We start from the raw sequence: 14,851 nt of genomic DNA, 5'->3' as shown, positions 1-14,851 counted from the left end.
CATCAGCCATGATTGAATGGCGGAGTGGACTCGATGGGCCGAATGGCCTTACTTCTACTCCTATGTCTTATGGTCTTATAGTTGTCTCTGCAACAGGTAGATTAATGTGAACAAGGTCACCAAAGTAATCTCACTCCTTTTCGCTTTCTCACCAACTTAAAAAGAACTCATTGGAGGAATAAGCTCCACAATATCTTGTTCTTCAATAATGTGGAGCCCACAAGCTCAGTGTAAAATATAAAGCTGGATCATTTGCAACAATCTTCAGTCAGAAGTGCCAAAAGAATGATCAATTTCAATTGTCTCCAGAGATCCTTAGCTTCACAGATGACAGACTTGAGCCACATTGATTCACTCCTCATAAAAAAGATAGCATAAAAAAATCACTGGAAACTGACATGACTTTGCCCCTGACAACATTCCAGCAATAATAATGAAGACTTGTACTCCTCAACATGCCAGCCTCCTAGCCAAGGACAGCTACAAAAATGACATCAACCAAACAATATGAAAAATTGCTCAGGTATATCCTGTGCACAAAAAATATGACAACTCCAACCAAACCAAATTCCTCCTCTGTCTATTTTCCATCATTAAAGTGATGGAATGTGTCATCACTGAGCATTAACTTGCTCACTGATATTCAATTTGGGTTCTGCCATGGTTACTCAACTCCCGAATTACTAACCATTCCTTCTATATTCACATCCATATCATTTATATAAATGACAAAAAGCAGTGGATCCAACATTGATCCTTGTGGTACACCACTGGTCGCAGGCCTCCACTGTGGAAAAACAAACCACCACCACCACCTTCTGTCTCCTACCTTTGTCAATTTTGTACCCAAATGGCTAGCTGTCCCTTGATTCCATGTGATCTAACTGTGCTAACCAGTCTACCATGTGGAGCCTTGTTGAACGCTATCTGAAGTCCACCCAGACAACATCCACTGCTCTACTTTTATCAACCTTCTTTGTTACTTACTTAAAAAAAACACAATCAAGTTAGTGAGACAGAATTCCCTATACACACCAACCATGTTGACTGTCCCTAAACTGTACAAAGCATTGGTGAAACTGCACCTGGAGTATTGTGTTCTGTTTGGTGAGGAAGGATGCTGTGGCATTGGAGGCAGTTCAGATGTGGTTCACTAGATTGATCCCAGAGATGACTGGTTTGCTTTAAGAGCTGAAAATGTGTTGCTGGAAAAGCGCAGCAGGTCAGGCAGCATCCAAAGAACAGGAAATTCGACGTTTCGGGCATAAGCCCTTAATCAGGAATAAGGAAAGTGTGTCCAGCAGGCTAAGATAAAAGGTAGGGAGGAGGGACTTGGGGGAGGGGCGATGGAGATGTGATAGGTGGAAGGAGGTCAAGGTGAGGGTGATAGGCCAGAGTGGGGTGGGGGCGGAGAGGTCAGGAAGAAGATTGCAGGTTAGGAAGGCGGTGCTGAGTTCGAGGGATTTGACTGAGACAAGGTGGGGGGAGGGGAAATGAGGAAACTGGAGAAATCTGAGTTCATCCCTTGTGGTTGGAGGGTTCCTAGGCGGAAGATGAGACGCTCTTCCTCCAACCGTCGTGTTGTTATGGTCTGGCGATGGAGGAGTCCAAGGACCTGCATGTCCTTGGTGGAGTGGGGGGGGGAGTTAGTGTTGAGCCACGGGGTGGTTGTGTTGGTTGGTCCGGGTGTCCCAGAGGTGTTCTCTGAAACGTTCCGCAAGTAGGCAGCCTGTCTCCCCAATAAAGTGGAGGCCACATCGGGTGCAGCGGATGCAATAGATGATGTGTGTGGAGGTGCAGGTGAATTTGTGGCGGACATGGAAGGTTCTCTTGGGGCCTTGGAGAGAAGTAAGGGAGGAGGTGTGGGCGCAAGTTTTGCATTTGTTGCGGTTGCAGGGGAAGGTGCCGGGAGTGGAGGTTGGGTTGGTGGGGGGTGTGGACCTGACGAGGGAGTCACGGAGGGAGTGGTCTTTTCGGAACGCTGATAGGGGAGTGGACGGAAATATATCCCTGGTGATGGGGTCCGTTTGGAGGTGGCGGAAATGATGGCGGATGATACGCTGTATATGGAGGTTGGTGGGTTGGTAGGTGAGAACCAGTGGGGTTCTGTCCTGGTGGTGGTTGGAGGGGTGGGGCTCAAGGGCGGAGCAGCAGGAAGTGGAGGAGATGCGGTGGAGGGCATCATCGATCACGTCTGGGGGGGATCTGCAGTCCTTGAAGAAGGAGGCCATCTGGGCTGTACGGTATTGGAACTGGTCCTCCTGGTAGAAGATGTGACGGAGACGAAGGAATTGGGAATATGGGATGGCGTTTTTACAGGGGGCAGGGTGGGAGGAGGTGTAGTCTAGGTAGCTGTGGGAGTCAGTCGGTTTATAGTAGATGGTTTGCTTTAAGAAGAGAGATTGAACAGTTTAGGCCTATACTTTTGGGAATTTAGAAGAATGAGGGGAGGGGCTGGATGTAAGTTTGCTCACTGAGTTGGAAAGTTTGTTTTCAGATATTTTGTCACCATACTAGGTAACATCAGTGAGCCTCTGGTGAAGCTTTGGTGGTATGGCCTGCTTTTTATTTGTGGTGTTTAGGTTTCCTTGGGTTGGTTACATCATTTCCTGTGGTGATGCCATTTCCTTTTTCTCAGGGAGTGATAAATGGGATCCAAGCCAGTGTGTTTGTTGATAGTTTTGATTGGAATGCCAAGCTTGTAGGAATTCTCGTGTGTCTCTTTGACTTGTTGTACTATTCATGTGTTGTTCCAGTTGAAATGGTGTCCTTCCTCATCTGTATGTAAAGATACTAGTGGGGGTGGGTTATGTCTTTTTATGGCTTGTTGATGTTCATGTATCCTGGTGGCTAGTTTTTTGCCTGTTTGTCCAACGTAGTGTTTGTTACAGTTCTTGCAAGATTTATTTTCAAATCTTCTCAAAACTTGCAAATGAAGGGAGTTCAAAATGAGTTATTCAAGATGATAAAAGATGTGGAGTAAATAGACGTGGAGTGGATGCTTCCTCTTGAGAGGCATTCTAGGACGAGAGGTCATTGTTTTAAACTTGTTCCTTTTATCCTAAGACTGAGTTGAGGATAACCCCAAAAGGTTGTTACTCTATGGAATTGGCTACCCCAAAGTGCAGTGGATGCTGGGACCATGAGTAAATTAAAGGAGGATTTAGACAGATTGTTAATTGGTAATGGGTTGAAAGGATATAGAGAAATGGCAGGAAAATGGGGGTGAGGAGCATATCAGCCATGTTGGTGCAGACTCGATGGGCCAAATGGCCTAATTCTATTCCTTTGTCTTATGAACTTATCAGTCTTTGCCTTTCCAAATATATGATTCCTCAGATATTTAAGAAGTATATGTGCAAATTGAGTAAGACTTGGATAACATCCAAGGTTGGGTTGACAAGTGGCAAGTAACATTTGTGCCACAAGTGCCAGGCAATAATTTCCAACAAGAGAGAATTTAACCATCGCCCCTTAAAGACATTACTATCAATGAGTCACCCAATATCAACCTCCTGCAGCTTACCATCACCAGAAACTGGACTGAACTAGTCATTCAAATGATGTGACTCCAAGAGTAGAAGAGACCAGGAATCCTGCAGTCAGTCACCACCTGGCCTTCCAAAGCCTGTCCAGCATCTGCAAGACGCATCCGGAAATGTGATGGAATATTTATTCTTGGATAACTGCAGCTCCACAAGTACTCGAGAAGCTTAATATCATCCGTGAGAAAGCAATCCTGCTTGATTGGCACATATTCACAAGCATTCACTCCCTGCACCACCAATATTCAGTAGCAGCAGTGTGTGCCATCACAAGATGATTCAGAAATTGAGTTAGTCTCCTTTTGACAGCCCCTTCCACACTTCTGACCCATACTCGCCTGGAAATGCAAAGTCAGCAGATACATGGACACACCACCACCTGTGGGTTACCTTTCAAATCACCCTGACTTTGGGATACATCACCTTTCCTTTTGTCACTAGGTTAGAATCTTGGATATTCCACCCAAACAGCATTGTGGATCTACCTGTGCAAAATGGACTGTAGTGTTCAAAAAGGCAAGTCACCACCATCTTCTCAATGGCAACTGGGGCTGGGCTGCCAAAGTAGGGATGCCCATAATGCATGACAGAATAAAATATGAGAGTTCTTCACCCAGCATGCACTCTATGTTCATACTTTCTTCAGTGTTTTTATCCAAGTGGTGTTCAAAACCAGGTTACTGGTTAATAGCTGAGAGAGAATGGTAGGTTTTCATTGCCCGTATATGACGTGATACAATGAGCCTTAGTTCCAAAGGCAATGTTTAGGATTGCTACCCTCCCTTCTGGTTATATGCTGCTGTGCCATGCAGGAGCCTGAGCCAATTCCTGTAATAATTTGTTTAGGGCATATGATACTGTCAGGATTTTATTTGAGTTTGTTGAGCAGCTCTCCAAATTTTAGTGTAAATTTTCATGAAGACAAGTTTGTAGGATTGATTGTTTCTTTATAATTCCACTTCCCAGGTCTGTCAGGTTTTATTCCTTTTCAAAATAGCTGTGATTTCCTCTCTTTGCTCTTGTGCAAATATAAAGTTGTACAAGTCAGAACACGATTTTTTTACAGTCTGACAAACATTAAAATTAAATAAATGAACAGAACTAAATAAAAAGCAAATTAATTTTCAGTACTGGAGAAAAAGTTGCACATGCTGTATTGCAACTTATCTCTCACTGAAAAGTAAAAACACCACACGAGAGATTCTGAAGATTTTGAAAACACACTTTTGAACCCATGTTAGTGTTAATAATGAACAGTATATGTTCAGTGTCAGAGGAGAATGAGATTATCAATTAGTATATGACTGCACTAATGGATCTAGGCTCTGTCTTGAGGGTTTGAACAACTGAAAGATGATCTCAATAGAGGTAGAAATATCTTAAGTATATGATACCTTGCTGTAAGAGCAAGTATTCAATCAACTAGAGCATATTAATGGGAGAATAGAGGAGGTTTTGCATTATGCTGAGATACAATTCAGGACAAGTGAGAAGAGATTAGAACAATGAAAGAAATATTTGCAGAAAAATCAATGCCATGAGAAAAATTGTGGGGGACTTTAAATAAAAGAAAACTAAGTATTTCCAATGTGTGGAGAGTAGTGCTGTGATTCCAAGAAGTTGAATCACTTTGCGTGCGAAAGAAGCGAACCAATAAAGAGGGTTGCTAGAGAGATATCAGCCAGTGATTCTGATTAATTATTTTACATGTCCAACAAGTTCATATCTTCAGATTTAAAGTAATGCTTTTTGATTGTGAAAGTGCAGAAGGAGAGCATTAAGTGCAAGTGAAGTACATATGAATACCAGGGTAAATATGCTTCATTATAGTCAGAGTCATAGTCGTACAGCATGGAAACAGACTCTTCAGTCCAACCAGTCCACGTCAACCATAATCCTAAACTAGTCCCACTACCTGTCCTTGGCCCATATTCCTCTATACATTTCTTATTCATGTTGAAAATTATTTACATGTCTTTTAAATGTTGTAATTATCCATATCCACTACTTCCTCTGGAAGTTAATTCCACATACAAATCACTCTCTGGGGAGGGGAGGTGGAATTGCCCCATGTCTCTCCTTTTTATATTTCTCTTCTCACCTTGAAAATATGCCCCTAGCCATTAACCCCCCCCCCCCCCACTCTAGGGAAAAGACACCTGCCATTCACCTTATCTATATTCTTCTTTAGTTTTCTAAATCTCTCTATGGTCATGTGTCAACCTCCTATCAGTGAAAAACATTCCAGCCTATTCAGTCTCTCCTTATAACTCAAACCCTCTATTTCTGACAACATCCTGGTAACTGTCTTCTGAACACTCTGCAGCTTAATGATATCCTTCCTATGACAGGGCAGCAGAACTGTACAGAGTACTCGAGAAGAGGCCTCGCCAACGACCTCCGCATAATGCCCCAACTCCTATATTCAAAGGTGTACATAATGAAGACAAGCATGCTCTATCCCTCCTTGACCACCATGTATATATGTGACACAAACGTCAAAGTATTATGGCCTTGAACTCCTAGGTATTTCTGTTCTACGACACTGCCCAAGGCCCTACTTTTAATTATAAAAGTCTTGTTTTTGTTAGTTTTACCAACATGCAATACCTGCATTTATCCAAATTAAACTCCATCTGTCACTCTTCAACTCATTGACCCAATTGATCATGATCTCTTTGTAATCTTAGATATCCTTCTTCAATGTCTACTATACTCCCAATCTTGGTGTCATCCACGAACTTACTAACCATATGTTGTGATTGGAACCAGGTGATCTTATTGACTGAGATCCTTGATTGGGATTGTTAGCCTGGGCCAATCAGGGCCCTGGCTGACAGACAGACAGGGGAATTCACATCTCGGGGATTGCCTGAGTTGCTAGCCACAACCAGTGTACTGTGCACGTGTAAATAAAGGGTGCCTTGGTGAGAAGATACCGGCCGCTTTTGCAGTTATTTCACCATGCTTTTTACATGCTCATTTAAATTATTTATGTAAATGACAGACAAAATTGGAGCCAGCACTGATCCCTTTGGAACACAATTCATCACAGGTCTCCAGTCTAAAAAAACAACTTTCCACCATTAGTCTCCTGCCGTTAAGCCAATTTTGTGTCCAGTTGGCAAGCTCACCCTGAATCCTATGTGATCTAACTTTATTAATTCGTCTACCATACATAACCCTGTCAAAGGCTTTACTAAAGTCCAAAGAAACAATATCTGCCACTTTGCCCCTCATCAATCTTCTTGGTTACTTCCTAAAAAAAACTCATGTTTGGGAGACATTATTTCCCTTGCACAAAATAATGCTGTTTGTTGCTAGTCATTCCTTGCCTCTCCAAATGGATATAAATCCTATCTTTTCAGGATCACTTCCAATAACTTACCTACCACTGAAATCAGACTCTCAGGTCTGTAGTTCCCAGGCTTCGCCTTACATTCTTTCTTAAACAAAGGCACAACATTAGCCACCCTCCAGTTGTTTGGCACCTCCATTGCTTTTATAGATGATGCAAATATTTCTGAAAGGGACCCTGCAATTTTTTTTCCCTAACTTTCCACACAGTCCTGGGACATACTAGATATGGTCCCAAGAATTCATCCACCTTTGTTTTCTCAGACCTCCAACACTTCCTCTTCTGTCATGTGAGCTGTTTTCTAATATCAATATTTATTTCCCTGAGTTCTCCAACCTCCATTGCTTTCTCCACAGTAAAACCTGACACACAATATTCATCTAATATCTCTTTCATCATCTGAAGTTCAGCACAATAATGACCTCTTTGATCTGAGGCCTTACTTTCTCTTTAGTTTCTCTCTTGCTGTTAATGTACTTGTAGAATTTTTTTGGATTATCCTGAACCTTATTTGCCAAGGCTATCTCATATCTTCTCTTTGCCTTCCTGATCTCCCTCTTAAGAATGCCCCAAAAGCTCTTTACATTGTTCAAGAGATTCATTTGAACACAGTTGTTTGAATTGAATATACAATTTTTTTCTTGACTAGAGTTTCATTACCCTTATTCTTCCATTTGTTTCTTATCCTACCAGCCTTACTTTTCACTTGATCAAGAATATAATGACATTTTGAAAGACTCCCACTTATCAAATGTCCCTTTATCTGCGAACAGTTGACACCAAACAGTTTTTGAAAGCTTTTGTCTCATGCTATTAAAATTTGCCTTACTCAAGTTAAAAACTTAAATTTTTATGGGAGGGCTTATTCTTTTCCATAAATAATTTAACACAAGTACAGTTATGATCACTAAACCCAAAGTTTTCCCCTACCATCACTTCAGTCACTTGTCCTGTCTTATTACCCTAGAGAAGTTCAAGTTTTGCTCCTTCTCTAGTAGGAACATTTAGATATCGATAAGGAAAACTTTCTTGAACACATTTAACAAGTTTTTCACCATCCAAACTTTAACACTTGTAGTCACTGTCAATGTTTGGAAAATTAAAATCACTGACTTTTATAACTTTATTAATCTTACAAAAATCTGAGATTTCTCTACATATTTGTTCCTCAATTTCCCCCTATTGGAAGCTCACTGATTCAATCTTTTTATTTCTTAATATCCCCTTCCTCTCTTGCCTCTTTTGCCTCTTTTTCTATCCTTCCTTTAGCACCTGAAACCTGGAACATTGAGTTGCCAGTCCTGTCCATCCCTTGGCCTGGTTTCTGTAATAGCTATGATATTCCAATTCCATGTTTCCAAACATACCCTGAGTTCATTAGCCTTACCTGCGACGTTTGTTTAATTCTTCGAGTTACTTAGCTCTTTGACTTGCTGTTGTCTGTCTTTTCTAATTAGCTTATTCTTTTCAAATTGAGAACCATTCTCATCTATCTACTCAGCTACTTAGGCTTCTTCTGACATTCTGGTCTCCCTGTTATACGAAGGCTATTATTAAGCTGAAGGGGATTTAGAAGAGATATACCAGGATGTTGGTAGGAATGAAGGTTTTGAGTTATAAGGAGAAGGTTGATAAGCTGGAACATTTTTCACTGGAACATAGAAGGCTGAGGGGGTGACCTTATGAAACAATGAATGGTATAGATAAGGTGAATGGCAAATGTCCTACCCCAAGGGTGGGGGATTTTAAGACTGGGGTCATATTTTTAAGGTGAGAGGAGAAAGATTTAAAAAAGACATGAGCATTTTTTTTGATATACAGTGTGGTTCCATGGATGTACCTACAGTTATAAACTGTACATGTTTATAAGATAATTAGCTAAGTACATGAATAAGAAATATTTAGGGGATATGGGCCAAGCACAGGCAGAGAGGACTAATTTATTTGGGGATTATGGTTGACATGGACTGTTTAGACCAAAGGATCAGTTTCCTTGCCATATGACTCTGACAGTTACTGTATTGTAGAATCATGTTGACTTGAAACTTTTAGGGTTTCATCTTGTGTGGATGTTCCAGTTACAGATTGATGTTAATATTTAATTCATTGTTATAAATTTTATCCTACCTGTGTAATGACATTATGCATCAATGAAATGTAATGAAGGGTTTCATAACTGCAATTCAATTTAAGAAAGCACATGCTTTTCTATTGAACCTTTTGCGCACTTCAAATGTCTCAACACAAAAATAAAATTGTCTCAAATTTTTTGATTTTTTTTACCCTGTGAGATATAGAAAAGACCAATTTAGATTTTTAATTCCTAATTAGAGAAAGTTTAGAACTCCAGGGTTGAAGTTCGTTTATAAAGAATGTCATAACAATGTAGAAGTGTGGGATGTCGCATCCCACTGGGCAAATCCCAGTTCAAAATCAAATCCCTCTATTCCATAGAAGTGGCAAGTCTTAAGATTTAATTAAAGTTCCGTATATCCCAACTAGCTTCAACCTTGCTGCTAACCAGGATAAAAGTCAACTCTACCCAGTTTCTTCTGTAACAAGTTTAAAATCTCTATAACAGGAACAGTGAAAGAACATGATTTTTAATTTATTATCCTAGACCTAATCTGTTTTCAAATTTCATATAGACATAATTAAAACGTAAATAAAAAGAGGAAGTCAGGATGCAAAGAGGACCACAATGGGATTTACAGGGTCAAAATCACAAAATGACAGCAAATATTTATTTATTTGTAGTATTTATGAGGAGGTAGATCAGGTGCACCTGACATTTTAAGATCAGACTGTAAATAATGTAACTATTTTTGTAAAAAAAAGAAATAGTCAATAAGCTGACCAACATAAAGATGATTAAGCTCCTAGGATGAGCATGTTAAAAGACTATGGAATAGATTTAATAATACATTGGGGACAAAAGTAAAATGCCAGAGAGCTAACTCTATACCTCAATTTAAGATGGAAGATGAAATTGTTGACGTTGTTGAATGATCAGTTGCTGAAGAATTATATTGGACTCAATGTTAACTCTGCTTTTCTACATATGCTGCCTGACCTGCTGAGTTTCTCCACTTTCTGCTTTTCTATATGAATGATTAGGTTAACATAGGCAGTAAGAAAAATTATGGAAATCCTCACCAAAGGAGAATAAAGAAATTACTTTATATTTTAAAAAAGGTAATAATTAAGATCAGTATAAATTTCAAAAGACTGTTTTGATTCACCAACCTTTATTTATTGGAAGAAATTAGAGAGGGTATTCAAGGGTGGCGCAACATATGTAATTAAGATAGATTCCACAAAAGCCTGTGGATGGTTGTGGTTGCCTCATTATAAAAAACATGTAGAGATACTAGAGAGATGCAAAATTATTTACAAGGATGTTAGGTACATTCTTGTATTTTTGCTGTCAGGAAATGATGAATAAGCTGAGTCACTTTTATTCAGTAAGAGGCAGAGAGAAAACAGGGAATTATAGACCAGTCAGCCTGATGTCGGCAGTGTAGTGGGGTGGGGGGGGGGAGATGCTGGAGTCCATTATAAAATATTCAATCAATTAAAAACAGTGGCAGAATCAGACAGATTCAAAATGGATTTACAAAAGCAAAATCATGGATGGTGGGAGAGGTAGGTGAAAGATATGATTTATTTGAACTTTCAGAAAGCACTTGACAACATCCAACATAAAGATTCTTGTGTCAAGTTGAAGCACATGGCATTGGGGTTTGTGTATTAAAATGGTTAGATAAACTAGTTAGCCAGCAGGAAAGAGCATAGCAATGTCTTTTTCCAAATGGCAGGCAGTGACTGGTGGATATCTCAGGAATCAGTGCTAGAACCCCACCTAATCATATTATATGTATATATTAATGATTTAGATGAGGGAACTAAATGTAATATCTCCAGATTTGGTGGTGACATAAAGTTGGATGGAGGGTGATCTGTGAGGAGGACACACAGATGCTTCAGTGTGGTTTGGACAAGCCAAGTGAATGAGATAATGCGTGGCAGATGCAGAATACTGTAGGTAAATGTGAGGTTATCTGCTTTGGGAGCAGAAACAAGAAAGTGGATTATTATGAGAGAGGGAAATGTGCAACAAGACTTGGGTTTCCTCCTACCCCAGTCACTGAAGGTAAACATGCAACTGCAGCAGACAGTCAAGAAGGTAATAGTATGTTTGCCTTCATAGCAAGAGGATTTCAGTTCAGAAGCAGGGATGTCTTGCTACAATTATATAGGGTCTTCATGAGACTACAAATATAATATTGTGTGTAGTTTTGGGCTCCCTATTTGAGGAATGATACTGTTGCTGTAAAGGGAGTGTGCAAAGGTGTTCCAGTCTGATTCCTGAAATGGCAGGACTGATGTATGAAGAGAAGTTTAAGTGGTCACGATTGTATTTGTTGGAGTTCAGAAGAATTAGGAGGACGGAGCTGATCGCATCGGAACCTCTAAAATTCTAACCTGACGAAACGGTGGATGCAGGAAGATGTTACCAGTGATGGGGGAAGTCAGAACCAGGGTCTGGGGAGCTACAATATGGGGTAAACAAATTAGAACTAAGATGAGTAGTATGTTCATCCAGAAAAATTGTGAAGTCTGCAGAATTGACTACCATGGAAAGTAATCGCTGCCAAAACATTATATGATTTCAAAAAGGATTTGAGTATAGTCAATGGGCCTAGAGTGATAAAAGGATATGGTGGGAAAAAACAGTACCAGGTAATTGAATTCGCTGATCAACCATGATCATAATTAACAACAAAGGAGGCTCAAAGGGCTGAATGGCTTACTCCTGCTCCTATTTTCTGTGTTTCTCTATTAATGTTAAAAAGAAATAGTTGACGAGTGACCCAATAAGCAGCTTAAATTTATGAAAAGATGTCAGAAATCACTGAGAGAATATTGCTGTTTAAGAAAAAGAGCAAAACTAAGGGTTATCTACTGGACAATCAGTAAGAAAACCACTAAGGAATTAAGAAGAAAAGTCTTTCTGCAAAGATTGCAGAACTCACAACTGCAGGGAGTGGTTCAAGACAATAATGTAGATTTATTTCAGAGTGTAATTGATGTCAGATTAGAAATTTAGGTTTCTTCAAGGCTGGAGTAGGTAATTTCCTAATCATCCTGCTCGAAGATGTTCTTGCATGCATCTCAAGTAGGTAGGTCTTGAATTCCCAGCGCCCCCCCCCTTCCTCCCTGCCACCATCCAGATTTATTTCTCCCATTGACCAACCAGGCTGAACCCTCTACTTGTCTTCACCTATCCCCACTTTACCACCATGCCCCCGCCACCTACTTTATCTGCAGCTCCCTTTACCCCCACACCCAGTCCTGAAGAAGGGTTACACCCAAGATGTCAACTTTTCTAACTTATGATGCTGCCTGGCTTGTTGTGTTCTTCAGGCCTTCTGCCTGTCCACTTTGGATTCCAACATCTGCAGTTTTTTTTTGTCTCTATAATTAAAATAAAAAACTGAGTTCTTGAACTCGTTCTTTTAGTACAACTTAACTGGATGATTTGCTAATGGTTTATTTTGAAAAGTTCTTACTCTTCTTTCTTTCTTGTTATTGTTCCCCAGCCCCTGATGGTCAATGCTTGTGATTTATTTTTCTAACTGGTTAGAGTGGGTGATTTGGTGATGGGTCTTCAAAAGTAAAGAGCTGAATTCTTTGATGTGTAACCTTGTCAGATTGATGGTGAGTTTCAAAAATGAAAAAAAGACCTGAGTTCATTGAGGAACTTGTAGCGTTATGTCCCTAACTCTGAACCAGGAAAAGTCCCACCTACTTCAGATGTGTATCATAATACATTTGAACAGATTTTTTTTTTAAGAAACCTCATTTCTTTGCCCTGGTGGATAGTGTTGTTTCTTCGGTTAATTTGAAAATTGTTAAATTGTTGCTGGACTTCTTTTTAAGAAAAAAGAGCTGAGTTCTTGGGGACTTGTGGTGCAATGTAATGTCCCCATCTTTCAATCAAAAGGCCCTAAATCAAGTCGTACCTGCCAGAGGTGTGTCAGAACAAGTTCAAGCATATTGATTTTAAAACAAAGAACAGAGTTCTTGTGCTTGGGCCATTTGGTGTTGGGTTCTTCAAATAAATAAACCTCAGCTCTTTTTATAAATAAAGAAATAGGTTAAATGAAGCCCTGGTAAATGTCTAAGAGCCTTTAGCTGCCTAATTCAACCCAAGAACATAAGAAATAGGAGCAGGAGTAGACCATCTGGCCATTCAGCCTGCTCGGCCATTCAGTAAGACCATGGCTGATCTTGTTGTGGATTCAGCTCCACTTACCCTATGGACATTGTTGTATTAAACAGATGAGCACACAAAGGAGAAGAGGACAGGATTATTCTGTTCGAATCAGATGTGGAAGAAGGTTGAAACAGAACACACATGTCAGCATGGATTTGTTGCACTGAATGCCCGGTTTCTGTTTTATGTAAATGTGAATAATAGTTACATTGTGCATTAAACCTTCTACTTATGAAAAATATTCACTAGGGCAACCCTATATTGAGATTTTTATCACCATGGTTTATATATTGTTTAAGAAAAAGGAGAAAGTGAGGACTGCAGACGCTGGAGATCAGAGCTGAAAATGTGTTGCTGGAAAAGCGCAGCAGGTCAGGCAGCATCCAAGGAGCAGGAGAATCGACATTTTGGGCATGAGCCTGAAGAAGGGCTTTTCCAGCAACACATTTTCAGCTAAGAAAAAGGAGGCTAGTGAGGGAGTCTTTTTTTTTGTAAATATATTTATTAGCAAATTTTTTTAACTTATAAAATTATTGAAAAATACAATCAATAACAAATATCAGTATAATAAAAGAAAAAAAAACACAAATTACAGTACAACTACTGTCTACTAACTACTAACCTACCCTATAATACAAAACAAACTCTAACACTGTGCAAAGCAACAACAAAAAAAAAGGAAAAGCAAAAAAAAATTAAAAAATACAAAATAGCTATGCTCAGCACAAAGCTCCCACACAAAGGAACGGGAGCATTGTAGTGAGTATTTTAATCAGTCTGTTCAAATCTGTTATAATACGCAGGTGGCACGTGTACTTGTGCCTTTATGTCCAGAGATAGTCACTTAGCAATAAGAGCCCTTACACATGAGGTGGGATCTTCTGCTTTCAGCCAGAATTAATGTAGAGTTTTAATTAAATGGGAGCGAGCGCTATGGAGGATTTTCATGAAAAGCTCACTTCCAATCCAATTAACATTTGTTTTAGATTTATACCTTATGGTTTGTATGCGCCGTTTATTATGTAATTGTTTTTCCTTTTACAGGATATCGATTGGGTGCAGACAGAAAAGCATGTGTTTGAGCAGGCCTCCAGTAATCCATTTCTGGTTGGTCTTCACTCATGTTTTCAAACAGAAAGCAGGTAAGAAACGGTTCTAAATAAAACTCAAGGTATTTTCTTTTTTCCACTTTGTTTCATCCGGCTATTCTGCTTGTAACTAATTAATCTAAAGAGATCAAACTATTAGCTAAGAACCCTGGATAGAGCTTGTATGAGATGAGATTTTAGCCCTATTTTAAATTCAGGGGCTTGCAGTTTAAAGCCCTCTTCACATCCACTATGCTAATTTACTTGCCTTAATCAGTTGAATTTCATTAAATTTAAAGTACATTAGAGTGCAACAGCAATGTGATAAGAAGCCATAGTGCTTTGACACTTGAAAGGATCTGGTCTGCTGCAACTCAAACCGTGCAATCTACTCACTGAAGGATAGCAGCATGACAGCAAGGAAAATAAAATGGAGAGAAAGGCTAATAATTTGGAAGGAGAGCAGGAAGTGACATGTCCTTGCCATTTTTTGTGAAGTTTTGGCTTAATTCAAATGAGGCAGCTGTTGTGTTTTGAAACCATGGATGCAGTTGCCAAGTAGCAAGCACATGAGGACCAG

The 14,851-nt window shown here is 39.7% G+C and overlaps 1 protein-coding gene across 1 annotated transcript in view; it reads left to right on the top strand.

Moving 5' to 3' along the window:
• prkcz (protein kinase C, zeta) overlaps positions 1-14,851 on the top strand; it is a 410,310-nt gene that overhangs the window by 261,518 nt on the left and 133,941 nt on the right. The window contains exon 10 of the mRNA XM_060852456.1: positions 14,228-14,325. Within this exon, the coding sequence (XP_060708439.1) occupies positions 14,228-14,325 (98 nt within the window). The remainder of the gene's footprint in view (positions 1-14,227; positions 14,326-14,851) is intronic.

The sequence above is a fragment of the Hemiscyllium ocellatum genome, chromosome 37, assembly GCF_020745735.1.
Source record: "Hemiscyllium ocellatum isolate sHemOce1 chromosome 37, sHemOce1.pat.X.cur, whole genome shotgun sequence".
In the NCBI taxonomy this organism is placed as follows: Eukaryota; Metazoa; Chordata; class Chondrichthyes; order Orectolobiformes; family Hemiscylliidae; genus Hemiscyllium; species Hemiscyllium ocellatum.
This window is presented reverse-complemented; position numbering and strand designations above follow the sequence as displayed.